General features: G+C 46.7%; 1 protein-coding gene across 1 annotated transcript in view; it reads right to left on the minus strand.

Annotated features, from left to right (window-relative positions):
* Positions 1–27,069, minus strand: part of HPS1 (Hermansky-Pudlak syndrome 1 protein) — a 67,525-nt gene extending 40,456 nt beyond the window's left edge. Inside the window, exon 1 of the mRNA XM_068394965.1 lies at positions 26,836–27,069. Within this exon, the coding sequence (XP_068251066.1) occupies positions 26,836–26,970 (135 nt within the window). The 5' untranslated portion in view covers positions 26,971–27,069. The remainder of the gene's footprint in view (positions 1–26,835) is intronic.
* Between the last annotated feature and the right edge of the window lie 563 nt (positions 27,070–27,632).

Genomic DNA, 27,632 nt, shown 5'->3' on the forward strand with positions numbered 1-27,632 from the left:
CTATCACAATACTAGAAGGGGGTGTACTTACCAGCGCCACCTGTGGCCAGGTACTATAGTACTTCTTGTTGACACCTCCTCAATTTTTCCTCGGTCCACTGGTTCTCTATGGGGAGGAAGGGAGGGTCAATTAAATCATGATTATCGGGTAAGTATATTCAAAAATTTATTTTACTAATAAAAATAACATTTTTCAATATTAAACTTACCCGATAATCATGTAGCTGATTCACACCCAGGGGGGTGGGTGAAAACCAGTGTACAAGATTAAAGGATAGCTAAGTATCCCATATTTCATATAACAGTTATCTCAAATAACAATGAAATAATAAGTACCTGGTAAGGAAGTCGAATTGAACCGTTACTCTGCCTCTTTTTTAAGTTCGTCTTCCTTACTGAGCGCAGCGTTCCTCTTGGAGGCTGAATCAACTCAAAGGTGCTAAAGTATATAGGGCTGCAACCCCTACTAAAGGACCTCTACACAACCTCTAACCCAGGCGCTTCTCAAGAATGAATTGACCACCCGCCAAATCAAAAGGATGCGGAAGGCTTCTTAGCCTACCGTAACAACCATAAAAACAACAATAAAAGCATTCAAGAGAAAGGTTAAAAAAGGTTATGGGATTAAGGGAATGTAGTGGCTGAGCCCTCACCTACTACTGCACTCGCTGCTACGAATGGTCCCAGGGTGTAGCAGTTCTCGTAAAGAGACTGGACATCTTTAAGATAAAATGATGCAAACACTGACTTGCTCCTCCAATAGGTTGCATCCATTATGCTCTGCACAGAACGGTTTTTATTAAAGGCCATCGAAGTAGCTACGGCTCTTACTTCGTGGGTCCTTACCTTCAGCAACGCAAGGTCTTCCTCCTTTAAGTGAGAATGGGCTTCTCTAATCAGAAGCCTTATATAATACGAAACCCCGTTCTTGGACATGGGCCTCGAAGGTTTCTTGATGGCACACCATAAGGCTTCTGACTGTCCTCGAATAGGTTTAGACCTATTAAGATAATACTTGAGAGCTCTGACAGGGCAAAGAACTCTCTCTAGTTCGTTACCTACCATGTTGGAGAGGCTAGGTATTTCAAACGATCTAGGCCAAGGACGTGAAGGAAGTTCGTTCTTAGCTAAGAATCCGAGCTGAAAAGAACATGTTGCAGATTCGGTCGTGAAACCAATGTTCTTGCTGAAGGCATGAACCTCACTGACTCTCTTAGCTGTTGCAAGGCAGACGAGAAAAAGAGTCTTGAGGGTAAGGTCCTTGAAGGAAGCTGACTGGAGAGGTTCGAACCTAGGTGACATAAGGAACCTTAAGACTACGTCTAGGTTCCAGCCTGGAGTGGATAGACGACGCTCTTTAGAAGTCTCAAAAGACTTAAGGATGTCTTGAAGGTCCTTGTTGGAAGAAAGGTCCAAACCTCTGTGGCGGAGAACTGAAGCCAACATACTCCTGTACCCTTTAATCGTAGGGGCTGAAAGGGATCTCTCATTCCTAAGATGTAATAGGAAGTCAGCTATTTGGGTCACAGAGGTATTGGTAGAGGATACTGCATTGGCTCTACACCAGCTCCGGAAGACTTCCCACTTAGATTGGTAGACTCTACGAGTGGAAACCCTTCTTGCTCTGGCAATCGCGCTGGCTGCCTCCTTCGAAAAGCCTCTAGCTCTAGCGAATCTTTCGACAGTCTGAAGGCAGTCAGCCGAAGAGCGTGGAGGTTTGGGTGCAACCTGTCTACGTGAGGTTGACGTAGAAGGTCCACTCTTAGAGGTAGAGTCCTGGGGACGTCGACTAGCCATTGAAGTACCTCTGTGAACCATTCTCTTGCAGGCCAAAGGGGAGCAACCAGCGTCAGCCGTGTCCCTTCGTGCGAGATGAACTTCTGAAGGACTTTGTTTATTATCTTGAACGGTGGAAATGCGTAAAGGTCGAGATGGGACCAGTTCAGCAGAAAAGCATCCACATGAACTGCTGCAGGGTCTGGAACTGGGGAACAGTACAGCGGAAGTCTCTTGGTCATGGAGGTGGCAAACAGATCTATGGTAGGTTGACCCCACAAGGTCCAAAGTCTGTTGCACACACTCTTGTGGAGGGTCCATTCCGTGGGAATGACCTGATTCCTTCTGCTTAGGCGATCTGCTGAGACGTTCATGTTGCCCTGAATGAACCTCGTGACTAAAGTGAGGTTTTGACTTCTTGACCAAATGAGGAGGTCCCTTGCGATCTCGTATAGGCTCCTCGAATGGGTCCCTCCTTGCTTGGAGATGTAAGCCAAGGCTGTGGTGTTGTCTGAGTTCACCTCCACCACCTTGCCTAGCAGGAGGGACTTGAAGTTCAGCAGGGCTAAATGAACTGCTAGTAGCTCCTTGCAGTTGATGTGGAGCGTTCCCTGTTCCTCGTTCCACGTTCCCGAGCATTCCCGTCCGTTCAAGGTCGCACCCCAGCCCGAGTCCGATGCATCTGAGAAGAGATGAAGATTGGGGGTCTGAATAGCCAACGATAGGCCCTCCCTGAGAAGGAGATTGGTCTTCCACCACAAGAGAGTGGTCTTCATCTCTTTGGTGACTGGGATAGAGACTGCTTCGAGAGTCAAACCCTTGTCCCAATGAGCTGCAAGATGGAATTGAAGAGGGCGGAGGTGGAGTCTCCCTAGCTCGACGAACAGGGCCAGCGATGAAAGGGTCCCTGTGAGACTCATCCACTGTCTCACCGAGCAACTGCTCCTCTTCAGCATGCTCATGATGCAATCTAGGGCTTGGCTTATCCTTGGGGCCGATGGAAAAGCCCGAAAATCCTGACTCCGAATCTCCATTCCCAGGTACACAATGGATTGGGAGGGAATGAGCTGAGACTTTTCTATGTTGACTAACAGACCCAGTTCTCTGATTAAGTCCAAAGTCCAGTTGAGACTCTCCAGACAGCGACGACTCGTGGAGGCTCTCAACAGCCAGTCGTCTAAGTAAAGGGAGGCTCTGATGTCCGATAAGTGGAGGAATTTTGCTATATTCCTCATCAGATGCGTAAACACCATAGGAGCTGTGCTTAGGCCAAAACACAGGGCTTGGAATTGGTAGACAACCTTTCCAAAAACGAATCTCAGGAAAGGTTGGGAGTCTGGATGAATAGGAACGTGAAAGTAGGCATCTTTCAGGTCCAACGAGACCATCCAGTCCTCCTGCCTGACCGCTGCTAGGACCGACTTCGTCGTCTCCATCGTGAACGTCTGCTTGGTGACATACGCATTGAGCGCGCTGACGTCCAGCACCGGTCTCCAACCTCCTGTCTTCTTGGCCACCAGAAAGAGACGGTTGTAGAAGCCCGGGGATTGATGGTCCCGGACTATAACCACTGCCTTCTTCTGTACAAGGAGCGACACCTCCTGGTGCAACGCTAGCCTCTTGTCCTCTTCTTTGTAGTTGGGAGAGAGGTTGATGGGAGATGTGGTCAGAGGGGGTTTGCGGCAGAATGGTATCCTGTAACCCTCCCTCAGCCAACTGACAGACTGGGCGTCTGCACCTCTCTTTTCCCAGGCTTGCCAGAAGATCTTGAGTCTGGCTCCTACTGCTGTCTGGAGATGCGGAGAGTCAGTTTTTTCCTTTAGAAGCCTTGGAACTTTTCCTAGACTTGCTCCTGGAAGAGTCTGGACGGGAGCTTCCTCGGCTGGGGGCTCTACCACGAAAGGGCGGTATGAACCTCGTAGCAGGAGTATCAGCCACTGGGGTGCGATAAGTCCTGGGGACTGAGGTAGCAACCTTAGTCTTACGAGCCGATGAGGCCACAAGATCATGTGTGTCCTTTTGTATCAGGGCAGCAGACAAGTCCTTAACAAGCTCTTCGGGGAAGAGGAACTTCGAGAGCGGAGCGAAAAGGAGTTGAGACCTTTGACAAGGTGTGATGCTGGAGGAAAGGAAGGTACATAGCTGTTCCCTTTTCTTAAGAACCCCTGACACAAACATCGAAGCAAGCTCGCCAGATCCATCTCTAATGGCCTTATCCATGCAGGACATTAATAGCATGGCAGAATCCTTGTCCGCAGGGGAGGTCTTCTTGCTGAGGGCCCCCAGGCACCAGTCTAGGAAGTTGAACATCTCAAATGCTCTAAAAACACCCTTCAGGAAGTGATCAAGGTCTGAGAAGGTCCAGCAAACCTTAGAGCGCCTCATTGCTGTTCTACGAGGCGAGTCTACCAGACTTGAGAAGTCAGCCTGGGCAGAGGCAGGTACTCCCAAGACTGGTTCCTCTCCTGTGGCATACCAAACGCCCGCTTTAGAAGTGAGCTTAGTCGGAGGAAACATGAACGAAGTCTTTCCAAGGTGTTGCTTAGTCTGCAACCACTCCCCTAAGATCCTTAACGCTCTCTTAGAGGACCTTGCTAGGACTAGCTTAGTATAAGTAGACTTAGCTGGCTGCATGCCCAGCGAAAACTCAGATGGCGGAGAGCGGGGGATAGCAGAGACAAAGTGGTCTGGATATACCTCCCTAAACAGAGCCAAGACCTTACGAAAGTCAATAGAAGGTGGAGAAGACTTGGATTCATCCACGTCTGATGAGGGATCCAGGTGTGCCGCCTCATCATCAGACGCCTCATCACCAGAGTGTAGCGAAGAGATCGGTAAGGTATGCTGAACAGCAGAGTCAGCACGAGCTGGAACAACAATATTTGTGGTTTCCTCTTCAAGACTCTGTTGAGGGAACACCTGAGGCTCAGACTGCAAAGGCTGATCAAAAGAAGTAGCAGAAGGTAGGCGCATGGGTGGAGGAGGCTGACTCCTAGCATGAGTGTCTGAACTCAAGGGTTGCGCTTGCTGAGTGGTTGGCGGATGCGCAGTAGCAAGTTCCTGAGGAACGAGTTGAGGTTCCTGAGGTGTGAGCTGTGAGCGATGAGGTAGTGGCTGCGCAGAACACAGTAATTGTCTCGCGAGTTGAGGTTCCTGAGGCGCAAGGCTAAGGTGTTGTGCTTGCCTTGAGGAGGGTTGAGCTCGCTGCAGCGAGAGCTGAGGAGACTGACTCATGGATGGGAGAGGTTGTTGTACCTCAAGAGAGTGTTGCCTCACTGGTGGAACTGCAAGCGGAAGCGGAGGAAGTAAGGTATAAGCTTCCTGTTCCCATTGCTGAGGTTGCCTTAAGGAAGGCGGAGGGAGCTGCACACCACTGGAAACAGTAAACTCAGAACGTGGTAAGGTATCCTGAGGAGCCTCAACATCGTACGCCTGGCAGGCAGTACTGCGGTCAGGCGGAGCGATCGCAGGAGGAGGTGTAACCTTCTCAGCCTGACACTCACGCATCAAGACCGCAAGTTGTGACTGCATGGACTGCAGTAGAGTCAACTTGGGGTCGGCAGACACTAAGGTCTGCTGAGGTAAAGCCTTAACAGCAGAGATCTGTTGTGGCAGAACCTTACTCCTCTTAGGCGGAGTGCATTCAACTGATGACTGCGGCGAGTCAGAGCTGATCCAATGACTGCAGCCCGGTTGAGTTCTTGAGGTCTGGACTCTGCGTTTGAGTGGTCTTGAGACCTGAGACCAGCGTTTCTTCCCTGACAATTGATCAGCAGACGAGTAAAAGACGGGCTCAATCGTCTGCAGGTGGGAGTGACGGTCTCTGGAAGACACGCCCGCAACCACCGAGGATACTTCTGTGCGCCGATCAAGGCCTGCCGAACCCTTTTGCCCTTCGACATTGCTTCTCCCCTGGGCTTGGGAGCTTGCAAGAGGTCCCGGACTGGGAGGACGACTGGCACGCACAGAAGTATCCTCACGCACCACACTGACACTGACACTAGCACTTGGCACTGCACTGACACTAGCACTCGTCACAGCACTGGCACTAATTCCACCCACTGCACTCTTGACCTTAAGTTCCTTGACTTCGGCCATAAGAGACTTATGATCACTAACCACTGACTCTACTTTGTCACCTAAGGCCTGAATGGCACGCAAAACAACAGACATATCAGGCTGAGGGCAAATAGTAGGTTCGGGGGTAGCCACTACAGGGGTAGGAAAAGGTAGGGGATCATGAGGTGAGGAAAAAAGTGAAGAGTGAGAAGAACTCCTCCTAACTCTCTCTCTCTCTAACTTGGTTGAATACTTAAGAAGACGGACAAAATCAAGTTCCGAAAGTCCGGCGCATTCCTCACATCGATCTTCTAACTGACAGGGTCTTTCCCTACAGTCAGAACAAGCGGTGTGAGGATCTACCGAGGCCTTCGGAATACGCCTATTACAAGACCTACATCGTCTATGGGTGGGGGCTTGTGAAATGTCAGACATCTTGAATCAAAAGAGTTAGCCAAGTGGGGTTTCAAAATCAAGCAAAAGATCGTTAACCGTTTAATCAGGACTAAATAATAGCTATCTAAGCTAATATAGAAGTTTTCCAGTAAAGCGACAGCCGAAATCTGAGAGAATACTTCACCAAAAGCCGTGAAAATACTCGAAGATCATAAGCGTATCCCAGAACGTCTTGCCGGAAGCACGACAGAGGAAAAATTGAGGAGGTGTCAACAAGAAGTACTATAGTACCTGGCCACAGGTGGCGCTGGTAAGTACACCCCCTTCTAGTATTGTGATAGCTGGCGTATCCCTCCATAGAATTCTGTCGGGCAACGGAGTTGACAGCTACATGATTATCGGGTAAGTTTAATATTGAAAAAGTAAAAGTAACACAATAAGCCAAAAACACTGTTCTCTACAAGAAAATGCAGTACAGTATTTCTTCTGTTATTGTAAATTTTGATAATTATTACATTTTAATGTAAAACAAATAGTGAGCAATGGCCTCTGTATATATTCCGTGAGTCACAAGACGATGTACTACATGGTAATTACACCCTTTGGCCTTCAGTCCTACCACAAACCTCATAGAGAGTACACGGAGTTTGACCTCTGCCATTCACTCGTTTTTACATCTTTTTCTCGGTTTCAGGAAGAATTTCATCATGCCAAAAAGAATAACACAATTTCAACATCTCACTAACATAAGGAAGAGGAAAATTTGCTTTTATAAGAAATCAGAAGTGGGTAATATCGACTGGGGTCAGAAACACAGATACTGGGCAGTTGTGGCAGGAATTGGTGATACTTAGGGAGTACTGTGTACAGGGATCACCACTGGGGTCACTTAACAGTGCTGACACTGGAATCACAGGTGTCTCCACTGGAGTACTGGCACTGAGGTCACTGCGGATAGTACCCTTAGATACCCACTCCTTTAAAGACATCATGGGCCTACCTACATGAGCTAATTGTAAGATGTAAGATGAGGCTGCTTGTAGCGCCTGAGCGCCGCCCACATAAGAGACGTCATTGTCCACGTCACAGGCTACTTGTATTTCCCTCCGCTGTGAGTTAGTTGCAATGAAGATACGAAACCACGCTGACTATCATTCCCTGATCCTGCCTAGTTTAAGATCAAACATGGCGCAGTGAACGAAAAGAAAAAGAGGACCTAGAGTAATAATCATGGCACAGCATGTCACCACCGCCAAGAAGACCCTCATTTGCATCCCCTAGGGACAGGATTGCAAGGACAGGAACCTCAGGAACCGGCATCAGGATAGCTCCTTCCGACGCATATACACACCGTTTCGATGATGCCAGGAAGTTTAAGTATGTGGACGACACACTTCTTTATGATTTGATTCGAGTGTAGATAGTGCCTTTTGGCATGTGTATGACTTCCTCGCTGTCTGTGCATATAAAGGCATTACTGTACTTTGAAACCAGAAAAATTAAAGTTCTGCAAGAAAGAAGTGGAATTCGTCGGCTCGACGTCAGTTGGGACTCCTACAAACCTTCAGAAGATTATTTATCTGCCATCAAAAGTTTTTCTATGACCCAAAAGCCCACAATATCTGACATCAGGTCATGGTATGGTTTTGTCAATCAGCTGGCCCCCTTCCTGACAACAGCGTTCATCATGACCCACTTTAGAGACCTGCTGAAGAAGCCCTCAGGCAAACAGGTCTATTGGGATGAGCACCTTCAGGAGAAGTTTCATCAAGTTCAAGACATTGTCTGAAAGTTGGCCAAGGACGGCCTTACCTACTACGACAAGCTGCAGCCGACTGTTGCAGTCATTGACTGGAGTAAGGAGGGCGTGAGCTTCGTCATCCTCCAACAATATTGCAGTTGTACCTCCGTCGAAACTCCCTTTTGTTGTAGTGATGGTTGGAGAATGGCGCTTTGTGGCAGTCGTTTCCTCATGCCCTCCGAGTCTTGGTATGCAGCTGGGAGGAGGAAGCTCTTGCAGTGGCCTGGTGCTTAAAAAAGGCACGATTATTCTTATTGGGCTGCCTGAACTTAACCATTGTCACGGACCACCGCCCTTTACTCAAGTTACTAGGCAATAGAAGTCTCGACGATATTACCAACCCCAGACTAATCAGATTAAAGGAGAAAACATTATTGTATAATTTCAATGTTAAATACCTACCAGGCAAGAGAAATCATGCTGCTGACTTCCTCTCTTGATTTCCTGCCCTGAGAACGGCGCCAGATAGACAGGATGCCAGTTTCAACGAAGAATTAATGATTGCTATGGTGTTAGCAATAACAGAAAACCTACAGGAGCAGTGCAACATAGACGAGAAAACTGTTGAAGAGGCAGCCCTGGATGACCCAGCATATCAGCTACTAGTCGCTCGAGTGACTGTAGGGGACTGGAACCCCAAGAAATCTCAAGAAATTGCATGCTTGAGGCCCTTCTACGGCATCAGAGAACATCTCTCTATATCCCGCGACCTGGTCACATACTGCTTCAACGACAACTGCATCCACCTTGTCATTCCCGAAGGGCCCCGCCATCAGATAACCGGCAACCTCATGCTGGACATCAAGGCCTAGATACAATGTTGAGAAGAGCGAGACATTCGGTCTATTGGCCGGACATCGAGGGTGACCGCAAGCATCATCGTTCACGGTGTACATCGTGCGACGACAACTCACCATCATTGCCTGCAGAAGTCATGAAAATGACCCCTGCCCCTGAGTATCCGTTCCAACAGACTGTCGTGGACCCGTTTCAGCTTGAAGGACACATGTATAAGGCATATTGTGACAGACTTACAGGCTGGCTAGAAATAGCCCACTTCCCTAATGGAACCTTATCTGCAAAGGTTATGACAAAACTTAGGCATTACTTCACTCAATGGGGAGCACCTGAACATTGTCTACCAACGGCAGCACCAACCTGGTGAGTGAAGAGATGATTACCTTCTACAGGAGATGGAGTGTTGACATACGCCTTTCATCGGCCCACTACCTGCAGTCATATGGGAGAGCCGAGGCCGCAGTTAAGTCGGCACAGAGGATAATTAGAACAAGTATCAGCAGGACTGGAAGCCTCGATAACGACAAGGTATCATTGGCAATGCTACAATACCTGAACACGCCCTTACGAGGTATAAATAAATCTACGGCACAAGTGGCAACTGGGAGACAGCTATGCCAAAGTGTACCGACCGCAGAACTCGACTATTTGATAGACCACCACTGGAGAAAATCCATTAGAAAAAGAGAACTTCAGGTAGCAGAGAAAAATGTTATTTTCATTAGTAAAATAAATTTTTGAATATACTTACCCGATAATCATGTAGCTGTCAACTCCGTTGCCCGACAGAATTCTACGGAAGGGATACGCCAGCGATCACTATACTAGAAGGGGGTGTACTCACCAGCGCCACCTGTGGCCAGGTACTGCAGTACTTCTTGTTGACACCACCTCAATTTTTCCTCGGTCCACTGGTTCTCTATGGGGAGGAAGGGTGGGTCAATTAAATCATGATTATCGGGTAAGTATATTCAAAAATTTATTTTACTAATGAAAATAACATTTTTCAATATTAAACTTACCCGATAATCATGTAGCTGATTCACACCCAGGGAGGTGGGTGAAAACCAGTGTACATGTATATCAGTAAGCTAAGTATCCCGTATTTCATATTATCAGTTATTCAAAATAACAATGAAATTATAAGTACCTGGTAAGGAAGTCGACTTGAACCATTACTCTGCCTTTAATAAGTTCGTCTTCCTTACTGAGCGCAGCGTTCCTCTTAGGAGGCTGAACAACCCTAAGGTGCTGAAGTATAAAGGGCTGCAACCCATACTAAAGGACCTCTACACAACCTCTAACCCAGGCGCTTCTCAAGAACGAATTGACCACCCGCCAAATCAAACAGGATGCGGAAGGCTTCTTAGCCTACCGTAACAACCCAAAAAACAACAATAAAAGCATTCAAGAGAAAGGTTAAAAAAAAAGGTTATGGGATTAAGGGAATGTAGTGGCTGAGCCCTCACCTACTACTGCACTCGCTGCTACGAATGGTCCCAGGGTGTAGCAGTTCTCGTAAAGAGACTGGACATCTTTGAGATAAAATGATGCAAACACTGACTTGCTCCTCCAATAAGTTGCATCCATGATACTCTGCAGAGAACGGTTCTGTTTAAAGGCCATCGAAGTGGCTACAGCTCTCACTTCGTGGGTCCTTACCTTCAGCAAAGCAAGGTCTTCATCCTTCATGTGAGAATGAGCTTCTCTAATCAGAAGCCTTATATAATACGAAACTGCGTTTTTGGACATAGGCATCGAAGGTTTCTTGATGGCACACCATAAGGCCTCTGACTGTCCTCGTATAGGTTTTGACCTTTTAAGATAGTATTTCAGAGCTCTGACAGGGCAAAGAACTCTCTCTAGCTCGTTACCCACCATGTTGGAAAGGCTAGGAATTTCGAACGATCTAGGCCAAGGACGTAAAGGAAGTTCATTTTTAGCTAAAAATCCGAGCTGTAAAGAACATGTTGCTGATTCGGATGTGAATCCTATGTTCTTGCTGAAGGCGTGAACCTCACTAACTCTTTTGGCTGTCGCAAGGCAGACGAGGAAAAGAGTTTTGAGAGTAAGGTCTTTGAAGGAAGCTGACTGGAGAGGTTCGAACCTAGGAGACATAAGGAATTTTAAGACTACGTCTAGATTCCAGCCTGGAGTGGACAAACGACGTTCTTTAGAAGTCTCGAAAGATTTAAGGATGTCTTGTAGGTCCTTGTTGGAGGAAAGATCCAAACCTCTGTGGCGGAGAACTGAAGCCAACATACTTCTGTACCCTTTAATCGTAGGAGCCGAAAGAGATCTAACATTCCTAAGATGTAATAGGAAGTCAGCAACTTGGGTTACAGAGGTATTGGTAGAGGAAACTGCATTGGCTCTGCACCAGCTTCGGAAGACTTCCCACTTGGATTGGTAGACTCTACGAGTGGATATCCTCCTTGCTCTGGCAATCGCTCTGGCTGCCTCCTTCGAAAAGCCTCTAGCTCTAGCGAGTCTTTCGACAGTCTGAAGGCAGTCAGACGAAGAGCGTGGAGGTTTGGGTGTACCTTCTTTACGTGAGGTTGACGTAGAAGGTCCACTCTTAGAGGGAGAGTCCTGGGAACGTCGACCAGCCATTGTAGTACCTCTGTGAACCATTCTCTTGCAGGCCAAAGGGGAGCAACCAGCGTCAGCCGTGTCCCTTCGTGAGAGACGAACTTCTGAATGACTCTGTTGATGATCTTGAACGGCGGGAATGCATATAGGTCGAGATGGGACCAATCCAGCAGAAAGGCATCCACGTGAACTGCTGCTGGGTCTGGAACTGGGGAACAGTACAAAGGGAGCCTCTTGGTCATGGAGGTGGCGAACAGATCTATCGTTGGCTGACCCCACAAGGTCCAAAGTCTGTTGCACACGCTCTTGTGAAGGGTCCATTCCGTGGGGATGACTTGATCTTTCCTGCTGAGGCGATCTGCTGAGACGTTCATATTGCCCTGAATGAACCTCGTTACCAGTGTGAGGTTTAGACTTCTTGACCAAATGAGGAGGTCCCTTGCTATCTCGTACAGCTTCCTCGAATGGGTCCCTCCCTGCTTGGAGATGTAAGCCAAGGCTGTGGTGTTGTCGGAGTTCACCTCCACCACCTTGTTTAGCAGGAGGGACTTGAAGTTCATTAAGGCCAGATGAACTGCCAGCAGCTCCTTGCAGTTGATGTGAAGCGTTTCCTGTTCCTTGTTCCATATTCCCGAGCATTCCTGTCCGTCCAAGGTCGCGCCCCAGCCCGAGTCTGATGCGTCCGAAAAGAGATGAAGATTGGGGGTCTGAATCGCTAACGATAGACCCTCCTTGAGAAGGATGTTGGTCTTCCACCACATGAGAGTAGTCTTCATCTCTTTGGTGACAGGAATAGAGACCGCTTCGAGCGTCAAATCCTTGTCCCAGTGAGCTGCTAGATGGAATTGGAGAGGGCGGAGGTGGAGTCTCCCTAACTCGATGAACAGGGCTAACGATGACAGGGTCCCTGTTAGACTCATCCACTGTCTCACCGAGCAACTGTTCCTCTTCAGCATGTTCAGAATGCACTCTAGGGCTTGGCTGATTCTTGGGGCCGACGGAAAAGCCCGAAAAGCTTGACTCCGAATCTCCATTCCCAGGTAAACGATGGATTGGGAGGGAATAAGCTGGGACTTCTCTAAGTTGACCAAAAGACCCAGTTCCTTGATCAAGTCCATAGTCCAGTTGAGACTCTCCAGACAGCGACGACTTGTGGGGGCTCTTAACAGCCAGTCGTCTAAATAAAGGGAGGCTCTGATGTCCGCTAAGTGGAGGAATTTTGCAATATTCCTCATCAGACGCGTAAACACCATAGGCGCTGTGCTTAGGCCAAAACACAGGGCTTGGAATTGGTACACAACCTTTCCAAAAACGAATCTCAGGAAAGGTTGGGAGTCTGGATGAATAGGAACGTGAAAGTAAGCGTCTTTCAGATCCAACGAGACCATCCAGTCCTCCTGCCTGACCGCTGCTAGGACCGACTTCGTCGTCTCCATAGTGAACGTCTGCTTGGTGACATAAGCATTGAGCGCACTGACGTCCAGCACCGGTCTCCAACCTCCTGTCTTCTTGGCCACCAGAAAGAGACGGTTGTAGAAGCCCGGGGATTGATGGTCCCGGACTATCACCACTGCCTTCTTCTGTAACAGGAGCGACACCTCCTGGTGTAACGCTAGCCTCTTGTCCTTTTCCTTGTAGTTGGGAGAGAGGTTGATGGGAGAAGTGGTCAGAGGGGGATTGCGGCAGAATGGTATCCTGTAACCCTCCCTTAGCCACTTGACAGACTGGGCGTCTGCACCTCTTCTTTCCCAAGCTTGCCAGAAGATCTTGAGTCTGGCTCCTACTGCTGTCTGGAGAGGAGGAGAGTCAGTGTTTGCCTTTCGAAGGCTTGGGACCTTTCTTAGACCTGCCCCTGAAAGCGTCTGGACGGGTACTTCCTCGGCTGGGGGCTCTGCCACGAAAGGGCGGAATAAATCTTGTAGCAGGAGTATCGGCCACTGGGGTGCGGTAAGTTCTAGGAACCGAAGGAGCAACCTTAGCCTTACGAGCTGAAGAGGCCACAAGGTCATGAGTGTCCTTCTGAATAAGGGCCGCAGACAATTCCTTGATAAGCTCCTCAGGAAACAGGAACTTAGAAAGCGGAGCAAAAAGTAACTGAGACCTTTGACAAGAGGTGATACCAGTGGAAAGGAAAGTGCACAGTTGTTCCCTTTTCTTGAGTACTCCCGAAACAAACATGGAGGCAAGTTCGCCGGACCCATCGCGAATTGCTTTATCCATACAGGACATTATAAGCATGGCCGAGTCCTTGTCAGAAGGGGCAGTCTTCTTGCTCAAGGCCCCCAGGCACCAGTCGAGAAAATTGAAAATCTCAAAGGCGCGAAAGACACCCTTTAAGAAGTGATCTAAGTCGGAAAAGGTCCAGCAGACCTTAGAGCGCCTCATAGCCGATCTACGTGGAGAGTCAACCAAACTTGAGAAGTCAGCCTGGGCAGAGGCAGGGATTCCCAAGCCTGGTTCCTCTCCTGTGGCATACCATACGCCCGCCTTAGAAGTCAGCTTAGTAGGAGGAAACATAAATGAAGTCTTCCCTAGTTGCTGTTTGGACTGCAACCAATCCCCTAACATTCTTAAAGCTCTCTTAGAGGATCTAGCAAAGACGAGCTTAGTGTAGGCCGACTTAACAGGTTGCATGCCTAGAGAAAACTCTGATGGAGGAGAGCGAGGGGTAGCAGAAACAAAATGATCCGGGTAAACCTCTCTGAAAAGAGCCAGGACCTTGCGAAAATCAATGGAGGGTGGTAACGACTTGGGTTCCTCCACGTCCGAAGAGGGATCATCAAGGTGCGCAGCTTCCTCCTCAGAAACCTCATCACCTGAGTGTTGAGAAGCGAGAGGTAAAGTTACAGCGGTGTGCTGAACAGCAGAATCCTGACAAGCGGGTGCATAAACACTTGCGGTCTCATCCTCAAGTCTCTGTTGAAGAGGATGAGGGCTGGTAATGACAAAGTCATGAGGCTGGGATGAAGGAGGTTCTGCGGAGGTTTGAGGAGCAAGTGTGGTGAGAGGCGACTGAAGTAAAACCTGAGGTTCAGGCTGCAAAGACTGGTCAAGTAGAGGAGAAGGTGGTAGATGCATGCGTTGAGGTGGCTGACTCATTGCATGAGGTTCCTGTCTCAAGAGTTGCGCTTGCTTCAAGGGTTGAGGTGGTTGCGCAGTAAGAGATTCCTGTCTCACGAGTTGAGGTTCTTGAGGTGTGAGCTGCGAGAGTTGAGGTGGCGGCTGCGCAGAACGCGACTCCTGTCTCACGAGTTGAGGTTCTTGAGGAGCTTGCCTCGAGAGTTGAGGTTGCAGCTGCGAGAGCTGAGGTGGCTGCCTCAAGGATGGTAGAGGTTGTCGTACCTCAAGAGGTTGCTGCCTCGAGGATGGTCTTACTGCAAGAAACTCTTGCCTCAAAGGAAGAGGAGGTTGTAAGGCATAAGACTCCTGTCCCCATTGTTGAGGAGGTTGTAGCGTGGTAAGAGATTCCTGCCTCAAGGAAGGTGGAGGTTGCTGCACAACGCTGGTAACTGGCAACTCCCAACGCGGTAGCTCACGCATGGAGGTAGCTTGAGGAACCTCAACGTCGTACGTCTGGCAGACTGGACTGCGGAGAGGAGGAGGAGCGCTCGCAGGAGGAGGTGTAACCTTCTCTGCCTGAAACTCACGCATTAAGACCGCAAGCTGCGACTGCATGGACTGCAGCAAAGCCATCTTGGGATCAACAGACGATGAGGTCTGTTGAGGCAAAGCCTTAACAGAAGTTGAGGTCTGTTGAGGCATCGCCTTACCTCTCTTAGGAGGTGTGCAGTCACCTGATGACTGCGGCGAGTCAGAGCTAGCCCAATGACTACATCCGGGTTGTTGAACTCGTGAGGTTTGGACTTTACGTTTAAGAGGTCTTGAGACCTGAGACCAGCGTTTTCTCCCCGAAAATTCTACTGCAGACGAGGAAATAAAAGGCTCAATCGTCTGAGAGTGGAAGTGACGATCTCCGTAAGATACGCCCGCAACCACCGAGGATACTTCTGTGCGCCGATCAAGGCCTGCCGAACCCTTTTGCCCTTCGACATTGCTTCTCCCCTGGGCTTGGGAGCTTGCAAGAGGTCCCGGACTGGGAGGACGACTGGCACGCACAGAAGTACCCTCACGCACAACACTGACACTGACACTAGCACTCGGCACAGCACTGGCACTACCACTTCCCACTGCACTTTTCACTTTAAGTTCCTTGACGTCCGCCAAGAGGAACTTGTGGTCACTCACTACCGACTCCACTTTATCACCTAAAGCCTGAATGGCACGTAAAACATCAGACATATCAGGCTGAGCACAAAAAGTAGGTTCGGGGGTAGCCACTACAGGGGGAGGAAAAGGTTGAGGATCATGGGGTGAGGAATAAAGCGAAGAGCGAGCCGAACTCCTCCTAACTCTCTCTCTCTCTAACTTAGTGGTATACTTTAGGAATCGAACAAAATCAAGTTCCGAAAGTCCGGCGCATTCCTCACATCGATCTTCCAACTGACAGGATTTTCCCCTACAGTCGGAACAAACGGTGTGAGGATCAACCGAGGCCTTCGGAATACGCCTAATACAAGTCCTACATCGTCTTTGGGGAGGGGCTTGAGAAAGGTCGGACATCTTGAATCAAAGAACAGTCAAGGGGGATTCCAATTAAAGCAAAAGATCGTTAACCATTAGTCAAATCAATATAAAAGCTATCTAAGCTAATAGACAAGTTTCCAGTATAGCGAAAGCTGAAATCTTAGAGCAATACTTCACCAAAAACCGTGAACAAGACTCCAAAATTATAAGCGTATCCATATAGGTCTTGCCGGAAGCACGACAGAGGAAAAATTGAGGTGGTGTCAACAAGAAGTACTGCAGTACCTGGCCACAGGTGGCGCTGGTGAGTACACCCCCTTCTAGTATAGTGATCGCTGGCGTATCCCTTCCGTAGAATTCTGTCGGGCAACGGAGTTGACAGCTACATGATTATCGGGTAAGATTAATATTGAAAAATAAGAAGATAACTGAAAGAGGCAGTGACAGGAGGCTAACGCCCCAACAGCTAGGCACACATGTTAGAGTTCAGAACCAGATGACCAAGGCCTGGAACAGGCTGGGAATCATAGTCAAGCAACGACCTCATAGACAGTACATCGCAAGACTAGATGGTAGTGGGCTTCCGTCGATAAGGAACAAAAGACACCTCAAGGTCACTGAACTGCCCGTTAATGAGAAAACAGGCGCCACTCCTACCGACAACGAAGTGGCTCATGAGCCTAAGTCTCCTCCATCAGCGCCAGAAGTACGGCCTCCAAGGAAGAGAGAGGCCCCTGTCTGGATGAATGATTATGTATAATTATCTTTACTTTGATTATGCATTTATAAAATGAAAGTAACTTTTGTTTTACTGCACTTAGACGTGCATTGATTTCATATTTGCAAAATGGAGTTTTTATGATAAAACAAAGTTTTATGAATACTTACCTGGCAGTTATATATACATAGCTAATTATCTCTATTTCGGCAGAATTTTTCTAAACTAGGCAACCGCCTTGTGGTGGTTGGGTGGTAACACCCGTTAAAGGGTGGTAGGAGGAATCATTCCCGTTTTCTGTTCTTCAGTTCATCTATGCCCGACCTGTCTCCTAAGGGGAGGTGGGTGGGCCTTCGAATGTATATATAACTGCCAGGTAAGTATTCATAAAACTTTGTTTTATCATAAAAACTCCATTTTTATGAATAGAATTTACCTGGCAGTTATATATACATAGCTGATTAACACACTTGGAGGAGGGTGATAGACAGTAAACATCGTTGGGGAAACAACCAAAAAAGCTGTAGGATAAATAAACACCTTGATTCATTACCTGCTAAGGTAGCTGACTTCAAAGGTTCCTGCCTCTTGAGTCGCTTTCCCTTAGGAGTGTCAGCCAGGATGTGACCTGCAGTGCTGAAAACACTCAATCGAGTCTGTCAACGGGGTGAGACCAACAATCTGACTAGACTTCAGGACTACCTATTGCCCAAAATAAAAAACCGCAACTTTACCAAACCAACCACCTAACATTTGCAAAGTAGATAAAAAATATCTAACTATACTGAGGTGACTGTACACAAGTCGAGGTCCTCAGACAACCAATAAAAAATACACCAACCTATGCACAAGTAAACAAAACTAAGGTTGAGGGGAGGTAGTAACTCCTTTGCCTAATACAGAAGCCGTAGCTACGTATGGTCCCAAGGTATAACATTTCTCATAATCCACCCTCACCTCTCTGAGGTAATGAGAGGCGAACACAGAGTTGCTCCTCCAGAATGTCGCATCCATAATTTGACGGAGCGACATGTTCTTGCCGTAAGCAAGCGAGGTCGCAATGGCCCTCACTTCATGAGCTTGCACTTTTAAACGCCCAAAGTGTTCCTCCTCACACAAGAGATGCGCTTCTCTTATCACTTCCCTCAGGAAAAAGGACAAAGCGTTCTTGGAAAGGGGCTTTTGAGGATCTTTCACAGAACACCACAGGGAGCTAGAAGAGCCTCTCACACTTTTCGTGCGAGACAAGTAGGTCATGAGGGCTCGTACTGGACAGAGCAGCCTCTCTTGCTCTTGACCCACTAGGTTGGTCAAGTTAGGAACCTCAAAGGTCCTCGGCCAGGGCTTAGAAGGGTTCTCGTTCTTAGCGAGAAAGTCTAATCTCAAGGCACAAACTGCCCCATTCAGATTGAAGCCTACCTGTTTTTCAATTGCATGGACTTCACTAACTCTTTTAGCTGTTGCTAAGGCCAAAAGAAAGAGGGTCTTCTTGGTAACCTCCCTAAGGGGAGCCTGAGAGATGGGCTCAAATCTCTTGGTGCACAGAAATTTAAGAACCACATCAAGGTTCCAAGAAGGGGGCTTTAACTGGGTCTACTTGGTCGTCTCAAAAGACTTCAAGAGGTCATGTAAGTCCTTATCGCGAGACAAGTCCAAGCCTCTATGCCGACAGACGGAAGAGAGCATACTTTTGTACCCCTTGATAGTGGACACAGCTAGCTTAGCGTCCTGCCTGAGGTACAACAAGAAATCCGCAATCTGGCTCACAGAGGTAGTGGATGAGGAAATCTTGTGCTTCCTACACCAAGTCCTAAAAGTCTCCCACTTGGACTGGTAGACCCTCTGCGAAGAGACCCTCCTCGCTCTGGCAATAGCTTTCGCAGCTTGCGCTGAAAAGCCTCTCGATCTGACGAGCTTCTCGATAGTCTGAAGGCAGTCAGATTGAGAGCGAGGGGGTTTTGATGATATCTCTCGAAGTGGGGTTGTCTGAGCAGATTTGGACTTGCAGGGAGGCTTCTTGGAAAGTCCATCAACAAGTCCACCACCTCCGTGAACCATTCCCTCATCGGCCAGAACGGAGCTATCAGGATCATCCGTCCCGAATCGAGGAGGGCGAATTTCCTGACTACCAGATTGATGATCTTGAACGGGGGAAAAGCATAAGTGTCCATCCCCGTCCAATCCATCAAAAAGGCGTCTACTGCTATTGCCTCCCTGTCCGGAACTAGGGAGCAATAGATGGGGATCCTCTTGGATAAGTTGGAGGCGAAAAGATCGATGAGGGGTCTCCCCCACAGCCTCCAGAGACTCTGACAGACCTGTTGGTTGAGGGTCCATTCTGTGGGAAGGACCTGCCCTTTCCTGCTGAGCATGTCCGCCCTCACATACTTCTGTCCCTGAACAAACCTCGTCAGCAGGTTTATCCTGTTCTCCTTCGCCCAAAGAAGGAGCTCTCTTGCTGTCTCGAACAGAGACAGAGAGTGAGTCCCTCCTTGCTTCCTGATGTAAGCAAGAGCTGTGGTGTTGTCTGAGTTGACCTCCACAATCTTCCCAGACACCAAGTCCTTGAAGGCCTTTAGCCCCAGAAAAATGGCCATCAGCTCCTTGTTGTTGATGTGCCATCCCAGCTGAATTCCTTCCCAATAGCCTGAGACCTCCTTGCTTCCTAGTGTTGCCCCCCAGCCTGACTCTGATGCGTCTGAAAACAACACTAGGTCTGGGTTCTTCTTGTGTAAGGAGATCCCTTCTCCTAACAAGGTTGGGTCCAGCCACCACTTCAGAAGAGTCTTGACTTCTATTGGAATGGGGAAGGAAAAGGAGTCTTCCTGCATCTTTCTGTTCCACGTCTTCGAAAGAAAGTGCTGAAGAGGCCTTAGGTGGAGTCTCCCCAGAGAGACAAACTGTTCGAGGGAAGATAGAGTCCCCAGCAAACTCATCCACTCCTTCGCTGTGCATCTCTTCTTGTCCAGGAAAGTTCTGACTTTTACGAGACACTTGGTCTGTCTTTCCTGAGAGGGAGAAGCCCGAAAAAGAACTGAATTCAGAACTATCCCCAAATAGAGAATAGTCTGATTCGGTCTGATCTGAGACTTCTCCCTGTTGATGACCAGGCCTAGATCTTGAGCCATCATAAAAGTCTTCCGTAAATCCTCCAGACATTTCTCCCTCGATCATGAACGAATCAGCCAATCGTCCAGATAGAAGGATATCCTTATCCCCTCCTGATGTAGCCAACCTGACACATTCGCCATTACCCTGGTGAAGACTTGAGGAGCCGTGCTGAGACCGAAGCAAAGAGCTCTGAATTGGAAGCACTTGCCCTGCATTACAAATCTCAGGTACTTCCTCGAAGTCGGATGAATGGGGACATGGAAATATGCGTCCTGCAAGTCGAGGGACACCATCCAGTCCCCTGGACGTACTGACGCCAGCACCGACTGAGTCATCTCCATGGAGAACTTTGTCTTCTCCACAAATACGTTGAGAGCGCTGACATCCAGGACGGGTCTCCATCCGCCCGAGTTCTTGGGGACCAGAAACAGGCGATTGTAAAAGCCTGGGGAGGATAGATCCCGAACCGGTTCTATCGCCCCCTTGTCTAGCATTTGGTCGACAAGGTCTACTAGGGCCTTCTGTTTCCCCGGATCTGAGTACCGGGCTACTAAGGCCAGCGGAGCATCTGCGAGAGGAGGTTTTTTCAGAAAGGGGATCTTGTATCCTTCCTTGATGACTGAGAGGGACCAGGTGTCCGCCCCTCTCCTCTTCCAAGACTGCAAAAAACCTGACAGTCTTGCACCTACTGTCTGGAGGAGACGAACTTCATTTCTGGAGCGAGGTCTGAAAGAACCCCTGGTAGATCTTGGTCCTGATTCTTGCCTTCTCCCTCTAAAATCTGGTCTTGAAGTAGTCCTGCCCCGAAAGGGCTGCTGGAATCTCCTTTCCTCCCGTTTCAAAGAAGAAGGAGGGGCTGCCAAGGGCTTACGAGCAGAACGAGATAAAAGGTCTTGGGTGGCTTTTTGGGCCAGAGAAAGCGTAATGTCATTAACCAGGGACTCGGGAAAAAGATGTTGAGAGAGGGGGGCGTAAAGAAGCTCAGACTTTTGTGCATTGGTAACAGACCTAGAAGCAAAAGAGCAAAGCAGAGCTCTCTTCTTTAGGACCCCAGCTGAGAACAGAGCAGCCAACTCATTCGCCCCATCTCTGAGGGCCTTATCCATACAGGACATAATACTGGTAAGGTCCCTAGATCCTTCCATCTGTTCAGTTTTCCTTGCGAGAGTCCCAAGCGACCAGTCTAGGAAACTAAAAACCTCAAAGGCTCTAAAAATACCTTTGACGAGATGATCCAGCTCCGACATCGACCACATGACCTTGGCTGAGTTGAGAGCATGCCTTCTAGCAGAGTCCACTAAACCAGAGAAGTCACCCTTGGAGGAGGAAGGCACTCCCAGACCCAAAGGTTCTCCAGTTGCATACCACATACCCGCTCTTGATGCAAGACGAGCTGGTGGAAACGAGAAGGAAGTCTTAACTGTTTGTCTCCGCTCCATCATCCAGTCATCAATCTTCGTGAGAGCCTTCTTTGCGGAGATAGACAGCTTCATCTTGGTGAAGGCTGACTGTTTCTTGGCCTTCTTTCTGTTAAATTGGGACTGAGGAGATTGAGGGGCAGCAGGTTGGAATTCCTCTCCAAAAAGTTCAAGAAGGGAGCGAGAGAGAACTTTGTAATCTCCCACAGCGTCGGCAGGATTATCATCGTCATCAGAAACATCCTCGAGGTCCTGATCCACATCTGCAATATCCTTCGAAAGAGAAGAAGGATCCTTAGAACCCGACAAGGGCAAATCAAAGGCATCATCCTGCAAAAGACGGGTTGCATCCTGGAGTCCCGCGCTAGAAGAATCCTTGGGACGAGAGGCAGTATCGTCCCGAAGAGGCAGGGTGGTATCGCCCTGAGACCAAGAACGAGAGGCAGAGTCGTTCTGACGTCGAGAGCGAGAGGCGGTATCGTCGTGGCGGCGAGAATGAGAGGCGGTATCGTCGTGGCGTCGTGAACGAGAGGCGGTATCGTCGTGGAGTCGAGAACTAGGGTCGGTATCGTCGTGAACGAGAGGAGGTATCGTCGTGGCGAAGCGAACGAGAGGAGGTATCGTCGTGGCGAAGTGAACGAGAGGAGGTATCGTGCTGGTAACGTGAACGGGAGGCGGTATCGTCTTGGCATCGAGAACGAGAAGCAGCATCGTTCGATAAGGTATCGTCCCGGTATCGAGAACGAGAAAACGTATCGCCCTGGTATCGCGAAGAAGTATCGCCTGGCGAAAGCACACATTCCTCATCCTGGCGTAGAGAGGGAGAAGTTTTCTTTAAAGAAGAACTCCGTTCTCTCTTAGAAGCAGACTTCTTAATCGGTAACGAGTCGTCTTTACGTCTGTCAGACTGGGTGTGAGGGCGGCTAAAGGCTTGCACTAAAGTCAAAAGTTGTTCCTGCATGACAGACATAAAGGATTTAGCAACATCAGCTGGGTCTTTAGGCCCCGAAGGGGGGGGCTGACGAATAACACTCGTAGAAGGGGGAGGATCTTCGGCAGTAGGCTTCACCCTTTTCACAGGCACGGAGTCGAAATCATCCTCCAACGGACAAGGTTCATAACTGCTAGAACCGGGAGAGAAAGAACGAGACCGTTCGTCGCGGTTCCATCTCCTCTTAGTAGGTCTTGAAGCTTCAAACTTCCATTTACGTCTGGACGAATTCGGAGAAGAAAACAACACATCCGACCCGTCTTTCCCGTGACGGTCAAGAGCAGCCTGGGAATCGACAACAGGACTGTCTGAGGCGACGGCTGACCGAGGGTACGTACCTCTCACCCCCTTTCGGTCATCGACGTACCTTCTCCCTTGGTCCTGGGAGCTTGGTAGAGGTCTAGGCCTAGGGGTATGACAGATTCGGTCAGTCGCCACCTCCACTGCACTAACACAAGCACTTTCACTTTCCTTACCTTTAAAGGCCTCCAGTTGTTCTTTAATGGCCTTCAACTCGGCCGCCAGGCTAGCGTACCGAGGGTCATCCGTAGATACGGAACCTGTAGGAGGTGCAGGAGTTACTACCTCAAGGGAAGGATCAACTTCCAAAGAGGAATCAATAATAGGATCAATAGATAAATCTACGCTAAGTTCGTCTTCCTTACCACTAACAGACTTAGACTTAGACCTAGAAGCTCTCCTAACTCTATCGAGCTCAAGCTTACGCACATAGCGCTTCATAATTAACCAATCTTTCTCATCCAAAACCTTACATTCCCCGCACCTATTATCAAGGGCACAAACAAAACCCCTACAATTAGAACAAACGGTGTGAGGGTCTACCGCCATTTTCGGTAGTCTCACCTTACATTCCTCATTCGCACAGATACGGTAATGACTCTTTTCACTCATAATGAAAAACAGCAAAAAGCTAAGAGAAAACAAAATACAACGATCGCCAAAACCCCAAATCAGAGTACTTCACCAAAAAAGCAGACTGGTACACCGAGCAGGGAAAGCGAAGAAAAACTCTTAATGACGGACCAACGTGTTGTCGATCCGGCCGCCAGAGATGAACTGAAGAACAGAAAACGGGAATGATTCCTCCTACCACCCTTTAACGGGTGTTACCACCCAACCACCACAAGGCGGTTGCCTAGTTTAGAAAAATTCTGCCGAAATAGAGATAATTAGCTATGTATATATTACTGCCAGGTAAGTTCTATTCATAAAAATTATATTCTGTATGAGATTTTATGTTGATGTCGCATTCACAACTCAATTGTGGGGAACATCTTGCAATACTGATGTAATTATTGTTTCGCTTGGGGTTATGTTAATGCTCTCTCTCTCTCTCTCTCTCTCTCTCTCTCTCTCTCTCTCTCTCTCTCTCTCTCTCTCTCTCCTTTTCAGTCATCCTAACGTTATCATTAATTATTACGATTATGATTTACCATACATATCTGATGTTTTTCTTTAAGAGTGTTGAGCATTTCGTTTGTCCTATTTGCTTTTGATATTGTCATTTATAAGTTTTGAAAATATTACCCTCATAATATTTTGGGAGGGAGATGTAAGATGTGTAAAGATAAGGCTGCTTGTAGCGCCTGAGCGCCGCCCACATAAGTGACGCCATAGTCCACGTCACGGGCTATCTGTATTTCCTTCCGCTGTGAGTTGCAATAAAGATACGAAACCAGGCTAACTATCATTCCCTGATCCTGCCTAGCTTAAGATCTAACACAAATGAAGGCCAGGCCATCCTTAGGTAGCTCGTCATTGGCGGTCAAAGTGCTAAAGTCTTTCCATCAATTTATGGGCTTCCCATAATAATGATGAAGAAGACTTATCTTTCCCACTCATCAATGAAAATGCCCACTTCCTAACGAGAGGCCTTAACTAAAAGTATGTAAAAAGTGAATAAACAATTATGTTCCTCAGAAGTTTAGATCTAATGCCAGTTTAGTCAAAAACTGATGCTGGTCTAACACATGCATTCTCACTTCGTTCCATTATTAATACGAACCCACACTGCTAACCATTAAAACTAAACAGCAAGAGAAAAATCAAAGAGCCTTAGATAGAACGCAATAGTAAATCTGTGCTTGTTGCGGCCAAAAACAAAAGTGAGGAGTCTTTGACATGCAAGTGGGGATGGGGGCACTCGCCTATGCTCACCCTTTGTCGTTAATTGCCTCAACAATTTCAATGGTGTTCCAGATCTGGTGAAGTCATTTTCCCCTATTTTAAACGGCGAAAACTTTCCATAAGCGAAGAACTGTGAAAACATCCTATAAACAAACTGCTTCACATATATTACCCACTTATCAATAATTATACACTCCAGCCTTTGTAGTTCGTTGGGATAGACAGTAAAACTACATTTTACATGGGAAACAGACACAAGAACACTTGGTATTATTGTACTGTATTACAGGGTAATGTAACCTAGGGAAAAAAACTACTTTTTTGTATAGAAAAAGGCCCGCTTCCTTCGAAAATGACACTCGTTCCTGTCGCAAATGAATAGTTTCGGAAATATATATCTATAGCCACCGATCATGAGGGACCCCAGTGGGAACTCGCAGTTTTGGGTGGGGAAAACATACTGGGGAAAAGGTATACAGTATAATGGTAAAACAAGCCTTTTCTTCTCTATTCATTACCTTCTTGGATGTATAATAAACCGATGAAAAAATATGCTAATTATCTATATCCTATACTAATGGTATATTTTTCATTTATTTGTTGACATTCTACGGGTCGGTTGTAGACGCTCTCGTTCGTTTGTTTGTACATAGCAGTTTTCGATCTTCTGAGCATGAACTTCTTCCACCGGCGTATAAACTACGCCTCCACCAATAGGATTACTTCTTCTCTTATAACCCCTCCCCATTTTCCCCCTACATCATTTCACCTGCCACATTCAAGTATTCTACTTCACCCGGTTTATTCAAGTATTTTACTTGCTTTAGTACAACTATACAATTCCTTTTATGTAATACCCACGTATACATATTTCGTTTGACCAAAGAATTACACTTTTTATTATCCGATATCTTATAAAATCGGTATTTTTGTAGTGAATTACAGGGCAATGTAACCTAGGAAAAAAACTACTGTTTCTTATAGAAAAAATTACGCTCTCTTCAAAAATGACACTCGTTTCCGTCGCAAATGAATAGTTTCAGAAATATATATACATCTATATCCTACGATAATGGGGGACCCCCAGTGGGAACTCGGGGTTTTGGGTGGGGAAAACATACTGGGGAAACGATATATAAAAGTTTTCCTATAGTAAATAACGTGAATTAGCCGAATTTGATGTTCATTTCAATCGGAAACAAACAGATCAACCAATTCGGATAACTTTGAGTTGCACGGTGTCACTTCTCTTACGAACGAACGATAACATTAGCAACGTTACCAATAATACACAGTGTTACCAACGTTGACGTATGCTACACAGAGTTACCAACGGCACGCTGACATTACTAAAGATAGTAATGATAGATATTTCCATATGTATTTTAAATAATTTCTCCATATAAGTTTTATTTTATATAAAAAGTACAAAAAGGGCACAGAACCTAACAAACCCACCTAACCTAGCCTAGTAGTATGACAGGTCACAAAATAACATTTGATCTACATCGGACGTTGGCAGCACTGGTTAATGTATTTTTTCATGACACAATCTTTGTAACGGCGCCTCCAAAGTTTATCCAGATATACTGTTTTGTATTTTCCTCCGGTTATTATAATTTCAAGAAGGTAATGTATAGAGAAGAAAAGGCTTGTTATACGTTTATATATAGATTCCCCAGTATGTTTTCCCCACCCAAAACCCCGAGTTCCCACTGGGGGTCCCCCATTATTGGAGGATATAGATGTATATATATTTCTGAAACTATTAATTTGCGACGGGAACGAGTGTCATTTTCGAAGAGAGCGTAATTCTTTCTATAAGAAAAAGTAGTTGTTTTCCTAGGTTACATTGCCCTGTAATACACTACAATGAAACCATAAAATCACCTCCTTTTATATTCCCATCAAATATTATTTATCATACACTCCATTTTATCTTTCTATACTGTATTACTTTTATACATTTTGTTATTACCTTGTCACGCCCAGATTTCACATAAATACTTGCTCTGGACAAGTTTCCCATTTTGGTTCATTCATGTTTACTCTCTAGACTCTGTTCTATACAGTAAAACTTTACCGAACACTTAACCTAAAGTTCTTAACCTAACCTAACCTAGGAGCCATATCCTTACCTATTCAACTAATGGGGGCTATGCACCCCTGCCAACCCCCTTAGATTACCATCTTGTTAGCTTACACTGTCCAAACCAATCATATTCATCATTTAGGGAATAGTCCAAGGTACTTCTTGCTTACCACAGCCAAGATGTAAACAACCTTGCCTAGCCCATGGAAGCTTTACCTAGGTAAATAGTGACTAACCAATATTACATATAGCTACCATTACCTTCTATCAAAAAAATATATAATTAATAAGAATTTCTCCTTAGGCTGTCTACTTACATAACGTAAAATCACTACCACATAATACACAAACCTCCTCTGGGTCGAGTTCTGCATCTTGCAATAGTCCTTGCCCAGCTGCCATTGTTCGTACATGGCGAACGAATTTGTGGTCGCAGCGAAGGTACACGACATCGTTCAGCTGATCGAAAATAATTATGGCGAGCATTTTGTGATGTCTTGATTGAGAAAACCCGATGACAGTCGAGGTTACCTGGGTCGTCGATGTAACCCTAATCCCTTCGTCTCACCTGACAGAAAAACGTCTGCTACGCTGACTTATATTGTGGGCGTTCGACACTAAATTTTGTATAATTTATTTATTTTAATAAAAATAATGTTTCTCGGTTATTGTACTTTATACTATAAAAATTACAATACATGCTTTTGCTTTATATTATTCTCGCTTTTATAAAGGTAACTACCTCATAAATCTATGGTAAAACTATGCTTTCATGAATATATTTTCTTATAATGCTGAATATTTTATCTATTTTAATAAACAATAATGTGTCTCGGTTATTGTACTTCATACTATAAAAATTACAATACGTGCTTTTGTTTTATATCGTTCTCACTTTTATAAAGGTAACTACCTTATAAATCTATGATAAAACTATGCTTTCATGAAGATATTTTCTTATAATGCTGAATATTTTATCTATTTTAATAAAGATAATGTTTCTCGGTTGTTGTACTTCATGCTATAAAAATTACAGTACGTGCTTTTGTTTTATTTCATTCTCGCTTTTATAAAGGTAACCACCTTACACATCTATCAGAAAACTATGCTTTCATGAATATATTTTCCTATTATGCTGAATAAGCAAT

This window comes from Palaemon carinicauda, chromosome 20, assembly GCF_036898095.1.
Source record: "Palaemon carinicauda isolate YSFRI2023 chromosome 20, ASM3689809v2, whole genome shotgun sequence".
NCBI classification, from domain to species: Eukaryota; Metazoa; Arthropoda; class Malacostraca; order Decapoda; family Palaemonidae; genus Palaemon; species Palaemon carinicauda.